We start from the raw sequence: 21237 nt of genomic DNA, 5'->3' as shown, positions 1-21237 counted from the left end.
CTGTGAGTCTACAAGAATCTAAACAGTTGACACTCAGTAAACACCTAAAAGACAGCAGCTGCTGTGAAAAAATGCTGAAGGCGATCTCTCGGGCACTTGGCAGGGCAAAACCACAAATAACGGTTGCAAAGTGAAACGGCATTATGAACCTTCACTGTGTGGTCCACCACCAAGCACAGACCCTTCTCCCCTCCCGCTGTTGTCTCCTGCCCTTCTCCCCTCTTGCTGCTTCCTCTGCCGGGGGTAGCAGGCATAGTTGACCCTGGTTAAAATTTAACTGGCCCAACAACAACGCAGCTAGACTTTTTCTTAATGACCTCGTAGTAGAGCTGAAAGAAGTGGAAATTGCTTTTTCAGTTGAGTTTGAAAAGAAATACCTCTTTAGTTTAAAATGTACAGTGTTACAGACCACAGGTCATCAGCAAGATGCTCCTTTGGCAGATGTTGTAAAAAAAATTTAAAAATATATACACGCAATATGTCATATATTCTGTGGGGGCATGCTCAAGTATTGGAGAAATCATGTTGGATAACTTATATTAAATATTGCTTTTTGTTGTTAATTTAAATGACAATGCATGACAGCGCATTGGGGTTTATGATATCTGTACAAAAAGTTCAGCAATATTAGTAAACCTTATCAATAACACTTTAAACCACCTAATTTTAGGTTTAATACCCAGTATAAAAAAATACTCAGTGGTTTATAACAAATTACGACACACCATATTGTCGCTGTAAGCAGACACAAGAACTTTTTAAAAGCTATAACTAACGCATTTGTCCTTGACTATTACTCCTACTATGAAGAACTCATAACTGATCCATAAACAGGTAAAGAATAACTGACGATTAAACCATATTCTAATTATTTTATATGAATGTGAAAAATAGGCTATATTTATCAATTATATGTATTAAGGAAGTTTTTATTTTGGCCGTAAGATGCCGCTTAAAGCTCTGAGATAAATCTATTGGGTGGACCTGGAGTTAATTTTTTTTTTTTTTTTTTTTTGTCAAACAACTTCTTCCAAGGTCAACAATTAAATTTCAAACTCAACATATCCTCATGACTTTTGTACAATTTTATTTTCATTTTCTAAATATATATTGACCCAGACCATATACACATCACATAAACAAAAACACACATAAAAAAAACATACAATTGTAACAATGATCACCACATCAAAATCACTAGACAAAATTAAAAACTTGTTTTGCTTGTCTGTCTTGGATGCTTGGAGCATGTTTGGGTTTTTTTTTTTAATTTATTTTTTTAGTTTTTTTATTCGGTTTTTGCTGATGTTTTTAAACACATCTGTGAATGACTTGTATGTACATGTGTATAAACAGTTAACAATTGTTTTTAAAAACTTAGTAAATCGTCTATAACACACTATAATGTAGTTGTACAAAGATATAAAGACATTTGTGGTATTAAGTTATACTGTGTTATTAATCATTCATTAAATGTTTATAAGCGCAGTATAACTTAACTTTAGTCATATTTAATAATATACGATTACACAAATAAATAAAACATCACAGTGGACTGCTTATAAATGCTAACCAGGAGGGGTAAACACCAATTAATCAATTAAGTGATGTTTAACGGTTGAGACCATCAAGAGAGCGTGTAGTTCTCCCCTCAGCCACAGGGCGCGACATCTCCCAGCCTGATGATGACGGAAGTTTTGCAGGAACTGAACCTCTGACGTGTCAAATTGTCGCCATTTTCCTGAGGAAGGAAACGCCTTGAAGAGGGAAGGAACTATATCACCTGTGTAAGTGTAAAAGAGAGACTTTAAGGAAGCCAATTTATTGCCGTTTTCATTAAATGTAATTCTACTATAAGGCCGTGCGTTTGCGGGCTAAATCGTCTGTGTGACTGCGGTCACGACAGCCAGGGCGCAGAGAAAAACTGCGATTTGCTGCTACGAGTTAACTTTACCGATTAACCTTAGCCACTTTCCTGAATCTGACTTTCTTTTTGTATTTACTTACATTCGAGCTCGTGTCCTCGTCTCTACTGTATTGAGTTGGCATGAACAAAGTGCACCGAGAATCTGAACGCACTGGAAAGTAGTTTTACAATAAATTGTCAAAAATCTGAACTAGTCGAAGGACTATTAGCATAGCACCTTAGCAAGCTAACGCTGATGTTTGTTTACGTAGTCGGACAAGTTTTAGCATTGCACCTTGGTAAGTTAGAGGTACTCCAGTGAGCCGGCTTGGCTCCCAAATTGCGAAACTGATGGGGTCTTAATATCTAGTCTAACTTGTGAAGAGCACATTCTTCACGTTTACATCTTGGCACGGGAACGCGGCTAGTCCCACTGTAAAAGGTTAGTCCTATTCGTGACCTCTGTGGTCCGTCTGTTACTCCCTGTTTCGGGCACAATAAAATAAAATTCAAATGTGTTTTGTAACCTTATAGAAGTGTACTGTTTGTCAGGAATGCCAGCATTTTTTTTTTTTTACAAGGGGCTAGTCCAAGTTTGTACCTCTCATGTATCCTTTACGTTCGAGTCGCAGAGCTGTGTCGCGTTCGTGTTACATCGGATTTACCGTAATGACGAGTTTTCCACTTGTAAATATCGTAGATGTCAAATGGGAAACTCGGATTTTTATGAAAGCTGCGATATATCCGACTGGGCAATTAGGGGGGGGCTCAAACCCAAACAAATATGAATGCCTCACGTCAGCCAACCCCATAGTCCAAAGTGATTAAACAGACATGTAAGGAATATGGTGTGATATTATCAGTATTTAATATTCACGCTACCAGCTGTGATCATACCACGGTCTCAAAGACGGGCATGCTCGCAATCCCTAACGGCATGAACGTGGCATAATAAGCATCAAATTTTCTGATTAAAATTTACCCTGATAATTTTTAAAAACCCAAAATGTCATTTAACAACATCTCCAGCTCCAGAATCCTCAGAGACTCTTCTAACTCTCGGGAAGAAAAAAAATATTATGTCTGTAGCACGATTTTAAAAAAGAGAGAAGACTTTTAGCATGTTTCTCAAACTGTGATAATAGTTCCTAATCCGGGTAGTTGGAAATGACATATGTCCTAAAACACGAGCATACCTCTTGCGATGGCATTACACCAGCCGTGACGCCTGTCAACATGTTGACTTGCCGACCCATGAGTACTCAGTAGTCATTACTACATTATTTACAGGCATCACGGCTGATGTGATCCCACCGCAAGATGGTCTGTAGTTTTACCTAATGTTTTAGAGTGGACGGGAAGGATTGAGACTGGGATACAATGATCTGTGACTTAAAACGAATGGGGGCCAGGGGCGACAAAATCTGTCCACAGACAGACAGAGACAGACAGACAGATGCCTACCCAAGTACTCAAAACGGCCTCTGTGGTAGTTTCCTGTACAGTAGGTGTCTCAAGGACCACATTTTGCCACAATGACACACACGCACACTGACTCGCAAAGTGAAAACAATACCAGCCCTGGTGTCGCACCTTGTAATTATGGGAAAGAAACAGCAATATGTGCCAATGTAACTAATGATAAAACATTAAAATTTGGTTCACGTTTTACAAATTGTACAAGGAGATTTTCAGCTACAATCCTTATTTGGATGAAGAAAAATAGGGGCGATTTGGGGAAAGGGTTTCATTGTTGTTTTTTCTTCTGCTTCTGGTTTTTTTTTCTTTTTCTTTTTTTTTCCTTTCACCTCTGGTAGCGACAGAATATGGGTAGTTTATTCCAGATGTCAAGAGAGTCTAGGACTCAGGTTATATATCATTATAAAATAGTCATCAAAGGCAGCCAAGTATATATTTTTCAGAAAAACAGATACTTATGTCCGTGACTCAAATGTAATTAATAGAGTAGGAGCAGAAACTGGGGCTAAAATGGGACTTGATGATGGCTAGTTCTTACTTACGGTAGTAAGTAAGAAGTTTATTTAGGGAAGGTTAATTAGTTAGAAATGGATATTCATTTGTGGTCATATATCAGCACACATATATTCTGATGCTAAGTGCGGTTGCAATTATGGCTGCTACTAATTATTGTTTTCATTATCGATTTATCTGCCCATAGTTTTCTCAGTTAATCATTTGGTCTATAAAGGGTCCTAAAAGATAAAATTTTCCTAAAGCCCAAGGTGACATCTTCCAAAACTGAAATATATTCAGGATATCGTTACATAAAACAAAGATATGAAGTAGATCCTCACAATTGAGAAGTTGGAGCAAGGTCATGTTTGGCATTTTTGCTTTAAAAATTACTTATATGATCAATCAGTTACCAAGAAAGTTGATATGTTCCTGTCAATTGACTAACCTTCTCAACTGTAGTCGGTATTACCTCTCATAACTGAGTTTTTACTCCATATCATGTTCGGTTATTAGATACGCGCCTCTTCCATAGCACCCTTATTTCAGCAATTGATCTGTTGTTTCTCCACAGGTTTATTTTCGCCAAAGTAGGTTCCCATCACCAGCCACCATGGGGAATGTGTTTGCAGGGCTCTTTAAAATGTTCGGGAGGAAGGAGATGAGGATCCTCATGGTGGGTCTGGACGCTGCTGGAAAGACAACTATTTTGTACAAACTAAAACTTGGAGAGATTGTGACTACCATTCCCACAATAGGTAAGTCATAGACTGTAAGATAATGATGTGTTATATTCTGTGCATCACACAGAATAATATTATTCTAGGAGGCCAGTTTACCTTATAGCTGTCAAATGAGAACTTTGAGGTTGTTTTTAATGTGATCACGTGCCCCTCCCTCCAGGTTTTAATGTAGAGACCGTAGAGTACAAGAACATCAGTTTCACTGTATGGGATGTCGGTGGTCAAGACAAAATTCGACCGCTGTGGCGTCATTACTTCCAGAACACACAGGGTACGTTAAGTTATATCAAAACTTTACTGCCTCACATTTCTTTGCTTTAAATCAATCACTTTTTAAGGTTTTTTTTTTTTTTTTTTTAATTCGTATGCGCTAAATTTCCACAGCATTGTATTTAAAAGATGCAAATCACACACACACTCATTTGTTCTCCATTTGCTCCTGTTCCAGGTCTCATCTTTGTTGTGGACAGCAACGACAGAGAGCGATGTACGGAGGCTCGTGAAGAGCTCTTGAGAATGTTGGCAGAGGACGAGCTGCGTGATGCCGTGCTCTTAGTGTTTGCCAACAAACAAGTAAGTAATACTCAATGAAAATCTATCATATAAACAGGTGTCTATCACAACCAATTTTTTTGCATGCTTTTTCTCTTGGCCTGTTGTATACGCAGGATAGACTTCTAACGTTTTCCCACCGTTTACCGTTTGTAGGACCTTCCAAACGCTATGAATGCTGCAGAACTTACAGACAAGATGAATCTTCACTCTCTACGCAACAGACACTGGTACATCCAGGCAACCTGTGCCACCACAGGAGATGGTCTCTATGAAGGACTGGACTGGTTGTCCAATCAACTCAAGAACCATTAATAATCATAGCTGATCCAAAACTTATCTACTCCACCCAATCTCTGACCTTTCTCTCTAATCTTAAGGTGTTGCAAAACTGAGCTACCCTGTCCAAAAAAAAAAAAAAACCTACTGGAAGCTGCCCTCTCCTAAGCTGTTATTATGGCAAACATACAGGCCAGTGGTGAGCTTGATCTATTCTTGTAAAACTTTTTTTTTTTTTTTTTTTTAATGTAATTGTAAATATATTTGGTAATGGGGCAGCTTATTGGACTCTTATAGATCCTAACATGGTTATTTTTTTTTCTCTTTCTGACTGTTGGGCAGCCATGTGCGCATTGAATCATAAAAGGGAGACAAGGAATAAGAATTTACTAGCACACGATGGCCCCAGGACCTCAATGCAATCTGATGACTTGTTATTATCTTGTCACGCGTACTGTAGAGAGTGATCCATGAGAGGCTTTTAATTTAAAAAACAAAAAAAACAAAAAAACTGAATTATACACTGATGCACTACTTCCAGCTACTATGGTTACTTTAACCAGTGACTATATGTACCAGCCCCCCAAATAACCATTTAGTAAACACTGGCATACTATTTGTACTCTGTGATGACATCACTCTGTCCAAGTTGAGAACTCCTTGTCTGTGAACACATACCAGCCTTTGTTATACAGTGTGTTGGCTTGAATTGAGAAATGCTGCAATGATCTTATCTACCGGCTTTATGGTTGTTTGAAAGGCAGTCTGTTGTGTCAGCGTTGGGTTTTTGTATTTCTGAGTCTCAGGTTGATCATGTGCTGCCTTTGCAATGTACTTGTTTAGCAAAACTGCATGATGTGGTCCATTGGTCTTAAAGGGCCTGCATATTTACTGTGTGTTTACATCATTAGGCTGCACAGGAACTGTTAGCCCACTGAGTACTTATTTCCACAGCCCTATACTGTAACATGTGTATACTGTGAGGTAATTGTAACTAAAGGAGTTGCACACTACAATACCCCTAGTGTCCTCACTAATAGCTCTAGCAAGTCAGGCCTTTTTCTTATTCATCACAATCTGGGAAATGGCATTTTGATGGCAATACAAAATCAGTTTCAACTACATTTTTACTGTAGTACTATTTTTTTCTTCCTTTGCAACACATTGTCCTAGGGGTAAACAGGAAGTCATACGTATGCCTGGTTATCAAAGATACATGTTGCCTCTTACTTTCAAGCTTCTTTTCTAAAAGGTGTGGGTGTTACTTTACTGCTCTGAGGATTACTCTGGGTTGCATTAAATATTTTTTTGAATTATAACTGCCTAAATGTTTGAAAACTATGTTAATCTCTTAAGTTTGTCTGTTTTTTATGTAAAGCTTTTGTGAGGGAAAAAAAAAACACTGTAATTAAAGTGACTGGAGAAAAACATTTCAAGGTGAAGTTCATTGTGTTTCATTCTATGCAATAAAATGACTTAAAGTGCATGAACTAGCTTCTCCCCCTACTTGGCAGTATTTTTTTTCTGTTCCATTTTCTAAAAACTGCACAACTAATATTTTTATCTTTATATGAGACAGTAGTGCTGAAATGATTAGTCAATTGGGTAGTCCATTCACAATTTTGAACTTATTTATGAGGCAAACAAGTGTTTCAAGAGTAATGATTCTTTTCTTAAATATGGAAAAATGGAGAAAAAAAACATTTAGAAAATGTCGCCTCAGAATGGAAATTTCTTCTTTACAGTTTACTGACTGAACGATTTATCAAAATTGACAGATTAATTAAAATAAAGAATTAGCTATATACCTAATAGTACAGTAACACAATAAAGGAAATAATGCTGTGATTTAAGAACAGATCCCAATATTGTTAAAATGAACTATTGGGGTGATCACCCTTTGACCCAGGAAGAAATGTGATGCCCCAAGGAAATGGAAACCACCCAGTGTTTGGGTTAAAGCAGTAATGTGGAGAGCAAACCCAGTTTCACATTGTGTAGAGGTGGCAATCTAGGACAGCATTTTTGCAGGTTGATTAGGCTACCGTGGTTTATGCAGCCAAGCCTATAAAACATGGCAGGAGAGTATGGTAGTGGTGGAAGGAGAGGGAGTTGGAGTCTTGGGTCCCTCATGGGGTGGCTTTGTCTGGCCTCCTCTCCTGCTGCTCCATCAGCTTGGTTTGTGTGTGGCGGTCTAACGGTACTCGGCCATATAAAAGGACCAGCCTGGTTTTTTGCACTCTTCTTTATGAATGCCTTGCTCTTTTTTTAGTGCACCCCCCAGGTGCCAGCCAGCAGAATACCCTCTTTCAGACCAATTCAAGGCAAATGCAAACACTACACTCTATTATGACCAGTGGAGAGCATTCCAATGGTATCGCACCAGTCAGGGAGCTCAACCTAGAACGGTGAGGGATTAAGGAGCGCTAGCATGACTGAGAAAAAGAAAAGGACCAGAGCTGCTGAGTAGTGCAAGAGGCACAGTGGGATGGAGGAGATGTCCAAGGACGAAAAGGCATCAAGGAGCATCCTTGGGGATTTTCAACAAAAACAGTAGAAGAAACACACTTAAGTGATTTTTCAAATTTAGTCTTAATTTTGCAAGAGGTAGCTGCAAAGTCCTGTATTAAACTATTTTCATTGCATCACTGATGTTTACTGATACATTGTGCTGGCAACAACTTGCTGCAACTTTCCAAAAGTTTCAGCTTCACTACGCAGCTATAAGCATGACCATTATTCCCGTATGATACCTTTAAAACAGACACATTTACATAAAAATTATAATTAAATCAGTTTGACACTGAGTGTCAGGTAAGTCGTTTCCAGGAAAAATCTTGTGACACACAATAACTGTTCCTGCGGCAACAGTGTTCTGGGTTAAACATAAATTTCTAAGATTAGCTGAGTAGTAACAGCCGCCAGGGCAAGACATAGGAATAAAAGTTAATTATATATGCCATTCAAATTATTTTATTTTGCAAGCTATTTTATCTAATGGAATAGAAACTGAAATTATATATGCCAATGGCATTACATAAAGTACTGGTGGTATATCCACATAGAATGTGTTACAAAACTTGTCAAACACAACCAAAAATAACACGGAAGACACCAAATCATTGGGTGAAAAGTTAAAACATGAGGCTAAAGCCTGTTTGTCAGACACATCGCCCTGTCTCCATCCACAGTCTGTTTGGTTGTCCAGGTTAAACGAGGACTTCAGGGCCAGTCGAGCTGCTGTGGAGAGTTCTCTCCATAGCATGCGTCTTTGAATTTTTTGGTGCAGGGGACGACATTAGTCGTCCGAGTCTGTGTCGTGGCGCCGCCTGTGGCTTTGTGTTGCACCAGCAGGGGCCATCTTGTGGCTGGAAGGGTTACGGGAGACAGGAGACCCCCCATCGGAGGAGTCTGTGTCATGCCACTGCTGTCGATGATAGGGGTGGGAGGGCTGTCGCTCAGCCTTTGCTTCCCTCCTTGAATGGCTGTCTTGGGGTCTGGCTCCACTCTGACTATGGTATGATGGATTATGATGACGGTGGTCCTTTCTGTGCCTGAAGAGTAAAAGGAAACAAACAATCAATGAGTGGCTTTGTGGTGGGGATCAGTTAAGTTGTTGTGATGCTGGGGAAGAAGTAACTGCCAGATGAGCTTTACAGTGACATCCACGGAAAATACCAAATGGCAGCTGTAACTGAATATAACTGGCTGTTGTGTTGACAAATTTCTGTATATTCAACAAATTATATCATGAATTCTGTACATCACCATCATATGTTGGTTTATAATATGAATCCTCTCTTACTGGCACAAATTACTGAAGCACATAAATTACATTATTCAATGCAACAAACCCGATTTACACAATATATCTGGGTATACATGTATTATATCTATTATGTTGGGATACATGCTCCCCAAATTTTAACAGGCAATGCTTTAAGTTGCTGTGTGTAGGACAGTGCCTTGGTGCCCTCTAGTGCTGAACGAGGAAAGTTTCTCTCTCATAGCAAGTTTGCAAATTTGCCCACTATTCAGGAGGTAGACACAGTATCATGAGAAAATGTGCAATATAATTCATCAAAATACAAAACAATATCCATAATTAATGCCTCTGTTTCCAAAGCAAATTTATATGTTGTTTTAGCCATAGTCTGTAGTCATCCTTTTATTTTGTGAGTGTAATGACCAAGATCTACAAGGAGAGATGAACCAACCTCTTTCTGTTGTCATCTGACTCTGACTCTGACGTGTCTCTTCGCCTTTTCTTCTTTTTTTCCTTCTTCTTCTTCTTCTCCTTTTTGCTCTTTTTTTCTTTCTTTTTCTTTTTGGTCTCATGTCTAGATATAAAAAAATATGTAGTGAAAATAATTATTATTCAAGTACACATGGAAAACTGGGTCACATTTGCCACCCTAGAACAAAATGTTTCATGTTTTATGAGCCTGGAATGTGGTATAGGCGGTAACTAGTATTACGCATACGCACTGTTGTTCCATCTCTCCTTTTCCTACATTCTCAGATGTCCTTGTTGTTGCAGTTTCTGGACGACCCTCAGTCTTGTGGTGCTGTAAAGACAGTATTTCTTTAATTTTTGCATCAAGGTGCAGATCACATGAAATAAAACTTCTCTCAACTACTACTACTGCTACTCAGAAAAGATATTCAAAAGGCCTACTTGTTTTATTATGAAACTACAAGTCACCTTTGTCCATCATACTGCTTGGCATATTATCATCAATGTCAATATTTTATAACACCCGACCTATCCCTTCTTCAGTGACATTTGAAAAGGCAGTGGAGAAGAAGAAGAAGAAGAAAAAAGCCTTACTGTAAAAACTGGTAAGCCTATTTTAGCAGCCTCCTTTTCTTTTTGGGACAGCACCATTTTCCTTGACCCTGCACTGTAGATGGTAACAGGTACTTGTAAACAAACAGTTTACAATCACAGTGCATTAAGATAAGCAGCTCTCTCGCCACCACTTGAATGTCGAGAGGAAAATTTTAACTGAACCAAAATAGAACCACATTACTGAAAATTAGGTAATGTACTTAAAGAATCAAAGTAAAGAAAAATGACCCCTGTGAGTGATATTCTGTTATATATTATCAGAGGATTATTACTGATGCATTAATGTTTATAATTTTGTGGTTCTAGTTGGTTGAGGTAGAGACACTTTTTAAAATAATATTAAAAATGTTTTTTTAAAGATACACTTGCATTACTGTTAAAAAAAAAATAAAAAAAAAATCCACCTGGAGCTTCCCAAGCCTGAGACACGGTCCACATTTCTCTCCTCACCATCAGCCTCTTCCCTCCTGCAAACATCTACAAGGTCCTGGTATCAACATTGGATAAAATTCATATCATTCATCATATTTAAAGCAGGCAAATTCTTTGAAAAGCTTTACAAACTTTTGACTGAAAGCAAAACTGAACAAAGTGACATACTTCTTTGGTCAGGCCAGTTGGCTGTCTCTTTATATTCTTGTGCCCTCTAGATTGAGAACAGAAAACATAAATTAATTATATTTGTCAGTCTATGCTTGCATTTGTTTTTTAGGAAGTTATACATACAGGGCAGCCATCAGTGCCTCGTGCTCTGCAGCCTTGACGGCAGCAAGTTCATCCTCTCTTGAAAAAGCTGCGCTGCCTTTCTTGTCTTTTGCATACCATGTCAGGTCTTTGCCTTTTTGCCATCGTCCTACTGGTGCCTTCAAAGAGTTCCCTGGAAACAACACAGAAGAAATGAGAGCAGTAGAGAAAGATGTGTTATACATGCTATTTCTATTATATTGTACAGCTAGGTTTTAATTTGTGAATTTTAACCAGTCCCTCCTTATGCTGAACTGCAGACAGTCACTGCTGTTGTGGAAATGTCATCTTAAGACAAACCCTGGAGCTACTCCTCATACAGTGAATAAAGGTACAACACGTAGAATGCCATAATAGCACCCATTAATAGGACTTAAGGTGTGAAGATTTTGTAGGATTTATGCATAAAACATTTTCTGATTCACAGATATAACCCCTACATGCAAATAAAACGCATGGATGCAATACCCAAAACAAACATTCACTGAGCTGACAGTCGGTCTAATTCAGTGTTAGTGGAAAAATTCCAAAGTATGTCACCCGATGCCTTCATTCAGTTCAAATCTCACAGCTTATGATCATGTAGGGCTGCAACAAACTTTTTCATTATCAATTAATCTGCCACTTCTTTCCACAATGCAGTGACTTATTGTTTTGTCTATAAAACATCAGATAACAGCAAAAAATGACCATCAGATTTCCTAGAGCACGAGGTTGTGTCTTTAAATGTCTTGTTTTGATGACTTAAATGATTAATCACCTGTATAAAACAAAAAGCCGCCAATCCATTTTTTGTAGGTTGACTACCCGAGTAATCGGTCCAGCTCTAGAAAGACACTGGTGTTTGTAGATACTGACTTGACTATCCAGACTCACTGGAAGAGCACAAATTAAATTCTGTTTTTGGGCTGACTTTAACCTTTGATTTAACACATGAATGAAAGAGAAATTGGCTCATACACATTTTGGGTCACATCCTCTCCCCACAGTCACTTGTTTATCTCACTAGACTTTAAAAAAAACCTCTGCTGCCGATAAGGTGCGTGCGGTCACAATAAGCCTCCTGTTGTACATTAATACCCATTTCATGTGTTTATTTACCTTGCTGAACAGATTGTGTAACATTATTCTGTTTTATCCCCTGATGTCACAGCTGCGGTGGGTGCTACCTAGCTTTTTTTTTTTTTTTGGCATACCGAAATGTTGGCAGCAGTGTGGGCTCAGATAACGGAGCAGCTACGTGTGTCTGCTCAGAGCGAGGGGAGGGAGCAATGGAAGCTAGGACTTTCTGTTTGTAGGGTGGAAAACAGGAAGAAAACCGAGCGACTAGGCCATCTCAGACACCGTGGAATGAGGAACTCTACAACGAAAGGTATTGAAAAGTAGCATGTTGAGCCACTGTGTGTAGTTTAAGTATGATTTTAAATGTCGTCCTCTGTTGGTTGTAAGTTAGCAGAGAGCTACTAGCAACGTCTCTGGTTAGCTTGGATGGCGGACTTGGCTTTTCACACTTACCAAGATAATTTTCTCTGTGTTTATCGACTTTCACGTCATCCCAGTTGAACTGGTCCTGGCCTCCTCGGACCCCTCCAGATCTTGAGGAACCAAACATTTTTAGTCAAGTGACCTTTAGATTAAGAGCAGCGGTCCGTTAGTTCACCCCGCTAACTTTTAGCCACGGAAGCACTTGAGCAGCGCGATTGGTCAGGCCTTCAGCGTTCATTCATCCGGGGAGTTTTGCGTTGAGTTGAACCTCACTGCGTTGATCGGAACAACGTGTTTCCAGGTGGTGGTTTTCACTTTGAGTACTAAACTGACCCGGCCAATATTTTTGACTATGTTTACTTGAAACGTCCACAGAGCGCAAGAGGAATAGTTGAGTAAAACAACGCTCAACTCGAGCTAGGCTATGCTTCATACGTTACTTTGCGCCCTAAAAACAAAACTACAGTAATCCCTAAACCTAGTACTCCCTAACCTTGCGCATATTAGTCTCCCCTTAAGGAAAAAATACGTAGCTACCAAACCTGTTACATTGATATCATTAAAATTTCTGCGTTTGCATCATAATTTCTCTTTGGGTAATGTTAGCAAAACTTCACGTTTCATTGTTTTGCCTCGCGCATTCTTGCCGTGACGTGAAATGTTGCGGCTCGCAGTGATGACGTAGGCAGCACCGATTCACTAATGGCTCTCGCATCGGAGGAGGAAGAAAGCTCTCCGGAGACGGTCCCACAGTCTTAGACTAACGTAACTCCTGATGTACATGAGGTTTTTTTCCAGGCTGTTTTCAGGTAAAAAGGATGTTGCTTGTTTTTGATGTCGTTATGTTTGAATTGTCTGCTGTATCACTGTAGCCAAGAGAAAGGCATTTATTTCGGCCAAAGTGGATGTAGTCAGACTATTTTTCTGCACCGTTGCTGCAGGAGAAGATGGTTGTTGTGTTTACTGAGCTGGATTATGTCTAGCTGATGCAATGTTACCTTTAGTTTAATTATTAGTGTGTCAGATCATGGTTAATTGTGTTTCTAGAAGGGGGCTATGTCTTTTCTTATTGATCACTCTTATACATTCAGTGGTGGGAAAAGTATTCAGATCCTTTACTTACTGTAAATAACAGTGCAATAACTTAAAATTAACAGTATATGCCGTTACAAGTAAAAGTCCTACATTCAAAATTTTAAGTAAAAGTAAAAAAGTATTGAGAGGAAAATGTACTTAAATTATCAAAGTAAAGAACAATTACCACTCTGAGTGATATTCTGTTATATAAATTATATTATCAGATGATTATTACTGATGCATTAATGTGTATAGTTTTGTGGTTATAGTTGGTCAAGGTAGAGATACTTTTTTAATAATATTAAAACAGTTTTTTTAAAGACACACGATGTTTTGGATATGATTTTACTACACACCCTATTTTCTGCCGTGCTTAAAGAAGCACTGCTGACTAGGTCAAAAGAGATAAGAAAAGAGAAAATCTTAATTTAAAAAAAGTAACCTACTACAGCAACCATTATTATTATTATAATTTATTGCTCATTATCATCAAATAAAGATAAAATTTTGATCCACCAACTGTTGGAAAGTTTAATTTAGGGCAATGCATCATAAGTTAAGATCATCATATGTTTTGAATGTAAAATCTCATTGGATTACGCAAAAAGTACTGAACTGATTTGCACCAAACTTGGCTGATGGGTGGGGCAGGGGGCAGGGAAGAGCTTATTAAAGTTTGGTGTGGATCCAGGAATCTTATATCCCTTTCCTTAATATTGCGAGATAGGACATTGTCTGACATTTTTTTCAATATTTGGCCTTGGTAAAGGTATGCACTCTGAGTGCCATTCTAGGTTGTACAGTAACTAATATAGCTCTCAAATAGAAAAATAAAAAGTACAATATTTCTCCCTGATGTAGTGGAGTAGAAGTACAAAGTGGAAATAAATAGAAATGACCAAGTAAAGTGCAAGTACCTCAAAATTATACTTAAGTAGGTATTGGAGTAACTTTACATAGTTACTTCCACCACTGTAGAGTTATTAAGTTTTAAATGGAACTCCTTAGACATCCTTTGTATTTATATCTCAGCAAATATATACAGTAGTCTGTTAACATTTCAAAATGATTCACCCCTCCATGTTTAACCCAGCTAGTCACAATAAAGTCATTTAGTTTCTATGTGATAATAAAAGTAATTAAAAAATCAGGCCAGTCAGCTTCATTATCTTCTCTAGATTCAAATCCATAACATTTTATTGCTCCCATCACTGAATCATCATGCACTTTGCAATGCCTGAGTTAGATGTTTTTATCTGTTAAATCAGTCTGGCACGAGATTGTAGACACTTTTGAGACTTGAGGCTTTCACAGTTTTCGCCAAAAGATAAAAATTTGTTAGAATGAAGAGATCACAGCATTTCAGTGAATAAGGAGGAAAACTAGTTGAACGTGTGCCCACATAACCCCCAAATCACCTCTATTTCAGGGTAAACTGAACTAACACCACCACTTTTTTGACATTCCAAACTGTATTTTGTACTTTCTAGGGCTGCAACAAATTACATATTTTCAGTTTAGTCTATCAAGTGTTTTCCCCGTGAATCAATAAACCACTTGCTGATTAATATTTTGTTGATCAACTAATCAACATATTGTTTCAGCTCTAGAACTTAACACGTAGCTGGCTGTATCTGATTACTAAGGTCTAATGGATTTCATATGACTTAGACTTTGCTTCAGGCAAATATTAATCACATGATCTTAAGTGCCGACGGTCAAAGTCAAGCACAGTACAGCTTCCAATTAGCGTCAACCCATGCTGATTGTAATCTCACGTGTCTCTCGTTTCCTGTCACGCAGGTCTAATCTGAGAACAAGAGGTTGGTTCTTGTGTGAGTGAGTGGGAGCTGCAGGTTTCAGAGGCTTTGTCAATAAGAAATGCGATTTCGATCTTTTTAATTATTAGCTTGGAAGTTTCCTTCCATGAGCAAGACACAGAACTTCATTATCAGTTCATGAATTTATAATGTTTTTCTCTTTTGTCGTTTGTAACATGTCAGAAATTAAGGAAAATTTGCCACCTACTCATTTTTCAAAATGATGGCTTAAAATTACGCATTTGTTAAATTGTTGTATTTTATATACATTCTAAGACAGGACTCTGAAAATGTTGAGGCCTCATCACTGACATCTGAAAAAGGAACTCCTGCACCTTTAATTAGCCGTGTTGCTTTTTATGGGAAGCATTCAAGAGGCAATGGAGAATGACTCTTGTCATTTGCACCTGCAAACACAAACTTGCTGCATCTGTTTTTGCCTGGAGACAAGAAGGCTCATTATGCTGTGATTTTATTGTTTTCTATTAAAAGACCACAGAGGATGCCAAAATGTAGTACAGTTTACTTTAGTTTTTAAAGATGGATTAGGCTAATTTACATATTTTTATTTGTAATTTTGTGCATATCATCATGTCACATGGAACAACTCATTTTTGGACTAACTGTCTGATAGCCTATATACTGATGTAAGTAATAGGCCTATAACCAATAAACACGATGGTTGATATTAGATATTAGTTCTTCACTGTAGTTATTATAGCAGCTTATTAGCACAGCTATAACTTTTTTTGTTATTGCTAATATCTGTTTGGAAGATGCTCACAATTATTACTGAAAACCAGCCGACAGACATTCATAATTACTTAGAAGAATGGAGGGTTGGCTCAGCCTTTGGATTAGAAATAATACACACATGGGTGCTTTTCTGCAATATCAGATCATTATGTATAATCCACTCAAACATTTTTTTATTTCCTCAACAATAAAGTCTACTGGTGTGTAAACATGGCCCTGCCCTTTCCTTCCCTCCTCCTTTCTGCTCATGTACTCAGTCCACCAATAAACAGTCACACCCTTACTGGTGACTGGAATGCCCTTTCTGCTTGCACTCTTTGTGTTTTGAGGAAAGGTAAGGAGGAACACTACAGACTTTACACTGTTTTTTATCTTAGTAGCTTACCTAAAAATCATTGGTAATGGGAAAAAGTTATGATTAATATATCCCAGTATAAAGAAGATAAGATGTTGTGTATGTTTTTAGCATTAGCAAGCTTTAGTGCCTTACCATCTCTGCCAGCTGACACCATCCCAGCCTTACAGTGTTACACGTACTTGGGTGCTCTTGCCTTGGCAATGTCTGTGTTGGGGGAAACGGGCTCATGCCACCACCGAGCTTGTTAGACCATCTGATCTCTCGGGCTATTGTGTCATCACAAAAACTCTGTCCTGAAGTCCATTATGCTATCCATTTGCAACTCCTGCTTGGCTTGCCTTGCCTTGAGCTTGGCTTGAGGATTGCCATGACAGATGCCTAACATGTCTTGGCACCACCAAGGGGGCACCAAGTCCAGTCAGTCCCTGCAGGAGGCTCAGGGACTCCTCTGGTGGGCCTGGCCTCGCAACGCATTTCCCAAGGGTGCAGAACGAGGCTATGGACATGCTTTCCCACTGAAAGGCTTTGCAGGAGGTTGTTCAGGTGATTTGAGAGAGATAGAGTAGAGTTGAAGTCAACCTATTTTCCTCACTAGCATCAATGCACTACCTGCTGTGGTTCTCCTTCTCAGAACCAACCAGTCCGTTGAGGCCTTTTCACACCGCAAACAGTGTCAGAGGAACTATGTTGTAATGTCAGCCTACGTTTTCCTGTCCCAGCTTTGAGACAGTATATAAATTTGTCAGCTGGGTTCCTGGAGGGCACCGGAGGGGTTGAGCCTTGTCAGAACAGAGACTCTCTTAACTGGGTTGTAGATACCATTTTGCAAGCTTACAGGCTGGTTTTATGTTTACTTGAATTTGAGCCTATGTCTGTATCAAAGCAGTTTTTCTGCTCAGTCCCTAATGATTCCTAGCTGTTCTGTTCTTTCCTGTCATCACAAGTGGAGTAGGGCTCTCCAATCAGTGGGTAATTGTTCCTCTACAGCACCATGGTAACCTCGGAGGATGTTAACCAGTTGATTGCATCTGCTCCTGTGGGAGATGTATTGGTCTCATCATTTGGTCTGCCTTTGAGAACCATTGGCTTATCATTTCATTGTCTTTATCCCTCTGGCGCAAGTCTTGTCTAAACATGTTAACCTGCTGTAATGTTGTGAAACTGATGTGTCTATTTAGAATCATATGTTTGTGCACAGACAGATTTGGTCCATGGATGACTCATGTCGCAAGATTACAGTGGTTATGTATCAGGCATCCAGCCTCGGGCTCGTTTCCCATACTGACCACTCCGCATTTCCCTAACTCTCTTCCAGCTATGGCTGGACCCAGGCCTGTGGTGCTTAGCGGCCCGTCAGGGGCAGGGAAGAGCACTCTGCTGAAGAAGCTCATGGAGGAATATGACAGTGTTTTTGGCTTCAGCATCTCCCGTAAGTGTGCCAACAACAAGGCAAGAAGGATTGCTGTTGATCAGCACAGTAAAATCTGTAGATCGTTTTTCATATAACTTGTTTTGGTATAAAACTGAAAGATGTTTAAGGTACAGTGATATAAAACAGAGAAAACTAGCAAATATTCACATTTAAGAAGTTGGAACCGGCAAATTTTTATTGCTTGAACGGTTGTTTAATTGTTTATCAAATTGGTTGGTGATTACTTGTGTGTCAATCAGCTAATGCATTAACCAACTAATCATTTCAGCTGTAGATTCAAATCCAGTACAGACTATGACATAAATGTCTTGTCATTCCTCAGATACAACAAGAAATCCTCGACCCGGAGAACAGAACGGCAAAGGTAAAGAATGTTCCTCCTCTTTCATGACCACGCTAACAGCTCATTTCTTAATTTCTAGTCAACAGTTTTGTAGTTTTATTCTCTGTATGTGTCCTTATTTTGGGGTTTCAGATTACCACTACGTTACACGGGAGGTGATGCAGGCAGCTATTGACAATGGCGATTTCATAGAGAGCGCAGAGTTTTCCGGGAACATGTACGGAACGAGTAAAGCCGCTGTGCAAGACGTCCAGGCCAAGAATCTCATCTGTATACTTGACATTGACATGCAGGGTGTGAGGAACATCAAACGGACAGACCTCAATCCCATCTACATCTCCATCCAGCCACCGTCCATGGCAGTCTTGGTGAGAACAGAAGGAAATGCATTTCACTGAAAAACCAGTCTGTTCATGTCTACACGTTCCTATTATCCCAACAGAAAGGAGTTCCAGTGTGTGACCTTGAGTTTGCTTTGTACCGCATTTAACTGGTCGTACAGGTTTTGGATGCTCTGTGAATATTTCTGAATGCACAGAGTTCATAGAAGCACGCCTTTGGATTTTATTGTTTCAGGAAAAACGTTTAAGAGACAGAAAAACGGAGTCAGAGGAGAGCCTCCAGAAGCGTTTATGTGCAGCCAAGGTGGAGTTGGAGTTTAGTAAGTATTAACGGTTTGCTCAAAAATACTCAAACATTGATGTTTAAATCATGACTGAGAATAATTGTGTCTTCCTCTAGGTAAAGAACCTGGTGTATTTGATGTTGTAATTGTCAATGATAATTTGGAGGATGCTTACAGAAAGTTAAAACATGCTCTTCTCGAGGTGAGTTACTATTGCAGAACACATTTTTACACACTTTTACATTAGATAACACACACAAACACCCCAAACAATGATTATCCAGTCATAGCTTAGCAGCCACAATCGGGCACAGCAGGTCCTGTCAAGCTTCGGACTGAGGTGTGCATGTGGCTTTAGTAAGTGATACACACAATCTAAAGAGTTTCAAGAGTGATGTCTTTTTTTTTTTTTTTTTTTTAATTTTCCGAAACCAAATGTGTGTGTGTTTATCTGCTTTAACGCACACTGCCATCTTTAGCTTATTAGCCTTCTAGTATTTAAGGATAGCGGGGCATAGTAAATGGTCAATTCATGAGAAATAAAATGCACTCTTGTTCTCTTCAGTACATTAAGGGTTTTGTTGCTACAGTATTACGTGGTCTGGTATGACCAGTAGCTTGTGGTGGCTAATGTTAGCCAACTTTAGATGGTTGCTGTGTATTCACATTAATAAGTCGGTTAGTTAACTGTATTACTTTTAATTGTACTCCTGTTAACACTACATTGTAGCATGTCAAAGATAAACATGAAGATGTTTTTAAAGCAAGTCACTCGATTTCTTTCTCTAGGAAATTAACAACATCAAGAAGATCAACATGTCTTCGTAGGAGACAGCAGCCTCCTGACACCTTTTCGTCATGTCCAGCCACTCCTCAAAAAAACCACGGACCTCCATTCCAGTTGTGTACATTCCCTCAGATGGTGGTCTGTGTGTAGGTTTTACATAGTGTTTAGAAGTATTTGATAACATACTGTAAAGTGGAACTTTTTTTTTTTTTTTTAATGGAGTGCTTTTTTTATATTTTTATTTTCATTTGTATGAAAAAAAATTACTCCAATAATCCTTACCTGATATTTGACTGGCACGGTGCGGTGTTCTCTGTTGGACAGGATTTACTTAACACAGATAAACAGATCTCAACAACATGGACTTAACACTCATTCGATCTTGTGGATAATTTGGTTTGTCAAGGGTATGAAAAGCATGTATCTGGATACCTTGGTTAGTGGCAGCGAGTTATGCTACTCTTACCACTTGAGGTACTTTTTTGAGCAACTGTGTTAATGGTGAAATAAATTTACTGAGACAGTAAAATGTACTGTTGGCAGACACACAGAGAGAGTTTGACACCAGCTCTCACCCCCCTGCACACAACTTCAGCATTGCAACTTATCTCCGGAAAACATGGCGGCTGTTTACATACAAGGGATACATTGAAAGTCGATTATGCTGTTGAAATAATAAAATTATTCCAGAGTTGGTTAATGCTTTTAGTCTACAGACTTTTTGTAAGTTGTCGCATAATGTACTAAGGATATTAAAGTTTGGTTTGCTGGATAAGGATAAATGCTGATGTGCTCTAGTAGGATTAAATCCCATGATAGAGGTAGAAAATGTGGTTTACAACAAAAAACAATAGTACATCTAATGTTACTTAGAATTTATCTTTTTGTCTTTTGGGGGGCAATGACAGAACAGTTTAACTGTTTATTTTACAGTTGTAAATTTGTAAAACTTTTATATTGTGTAACTATCACTTTGCAGCTTCAGCTGTGGAGTAAAATGACATTCAGTGGATTCCTAACAAAGTGAGAGGTTTTTAACTTTTGAAGACAAATTAAATGACATGTTTATCCTTTTTTTATATTGCTTAGAATTAAGCACACAATACATCTCCTTTTACTTGAAAGCTAAGAAAACATTTACAATCCATTTGTAAATTGGCATGTGGTTTTTTTTTTCTTATTTTTTCAATTTCATGGATATTAATAATACCCCTAAAATTATGTTCAAGCACCTTGTAACACCCATTCCTTTGTACGGGTAATTTTGTGTTCCTGTTATAACTGTATATTATTCAGTGTCCATTTAAATAATTAATTGTGAAAATGTTACATCATATCCAGTGAGATGCATGCAGTCCCCTGGTGTGCATTTAAACTTAACCAGCCATTACAATATTGCGCTTGTTGTGGAAAAATGTATCATTATGTATGAAGTCCATTAAACGTCCAGCAGTAAGACTCTGTTACCCAATGAAACTCCAATAAATACTGTATGTTAAAACAC

At 38.6% G+C, this 21237-nt stretch overlaps 3 protein-coding genes across 5 annotated transcripts; 2 read left to right on the top strand and 1 right to left on the bottom strand.

Moving 5' to 3' along the window:
- The first annotated feature begins 1660 nt into the window (after positions 1 to 1660).
- Positions 1661 to 5970, top strand: arf1 (ADP-ribosylation factor 1). The gene is made up of 5 exons (XM_040142839.1): positions 1661 to 1787; positions 4455 to 4638; positions 4784 to 4894; positions 5072 to 5196; positions 5332 to 5970. Exons 2-5 carry the CDS (start codon positions 4494 to 4496, stop codon positions 5488 to 5490), a joined length of 540 nt encoding a protein of 179 aa, XP_039998773.1. The 5' UTR covers positions 1661 to 1787; positions 4455 to 4493; the 3' UTR covers positions 5491 to 5970.
- Positions 5971 to 8022: 2052 nt separating this feature from the next.
- c14h1orf35 (chromosome 14 C1orf35 homolog) lies at positions 8023 to 13217 on the bottom strand. The gene is made up of 8 exons (XM_040142834.1): positions 12566 to 13217; positions 11033 to 11183; positions 10907 to 10952; positions 10711 to 10793; positions 10286 to 10358; positions 9943 to 10022; positions 9672 to 9794; positions 8023 to 9008 (listed from the first exon to the last, which is right to left on the bottom strand). The coding sequence occupies exons 1-8, from the start codon at positions 12660 to 12662 to the stop codon at positions 8753 to 8755; spliced, it is 909 nt and encodes a 302-aa protein (XP_039998768.1). The 5' UTR covers positions 12663 to 13217; the 3' UTR covers positions 8023 to 8752.
- guk1a (guanylate kinase 1a) lies at positions 12252 to 21221 on the top strand. 3 transcript variants are annotated; one of them, XM_040142837.1, is made up of 7 exons: positions 13236 to 13344; positions 17862 to 17975; positions 18301 to 18342; positions 18454 to 18689; positions 18898 to 18982; positions 19063 to 19148; positions 19736 to 21221. In XM_040142837.1, exons 1-7 carry the CDS (start codon positions 13311 to 13313, stop codon positions 19772 to 19774), a joined length of 636 nt encoding a protein of 211 aa, XP_039998771.1. In that variant the 5' UTR covers positions 13236 to 13310; the 3' UTR covers positions 19775 to 21221. The 3 variants fall into 3 exon arrangements, with proteins under 3 accessions (XP_039998770.1, XP_039998771.1, XP_039998769.1); XM_040142836.1 differs by lacking the exon at positions 13236 to 13344 and adding an exon at positions 12252 to 12422 and having other exon boundaries at positions 18301 to 18689; XM_040142835.1 differs by having other exon boundaries at positions 18301 to 18689.
- The last annotated feature ends 16 nt before the right edge of the window (positions 21222 to 21237 follow it).

Source organism: Xiphias gladius, chromosome 14 (assembly GCF_016859285.1).
Source record: "Xiphias gladius isolate SHS-SW01 ecotype Sanya breed wild chromosome 14, ASM1685928v1, whole genome shotgun sequence".
Taxonomy (NCBI): Eukaryota; Metazoa; Chordata; class Actinopteri; order Istiophoriformes; family Xiphiidae; genus Xiphias; species Xiphias gladius.
The sequence above is the reverse complement of the archived record's forward strand: the minus strand, read 5'-3'. Positions and strand labels throughout refer to the sequence as shown.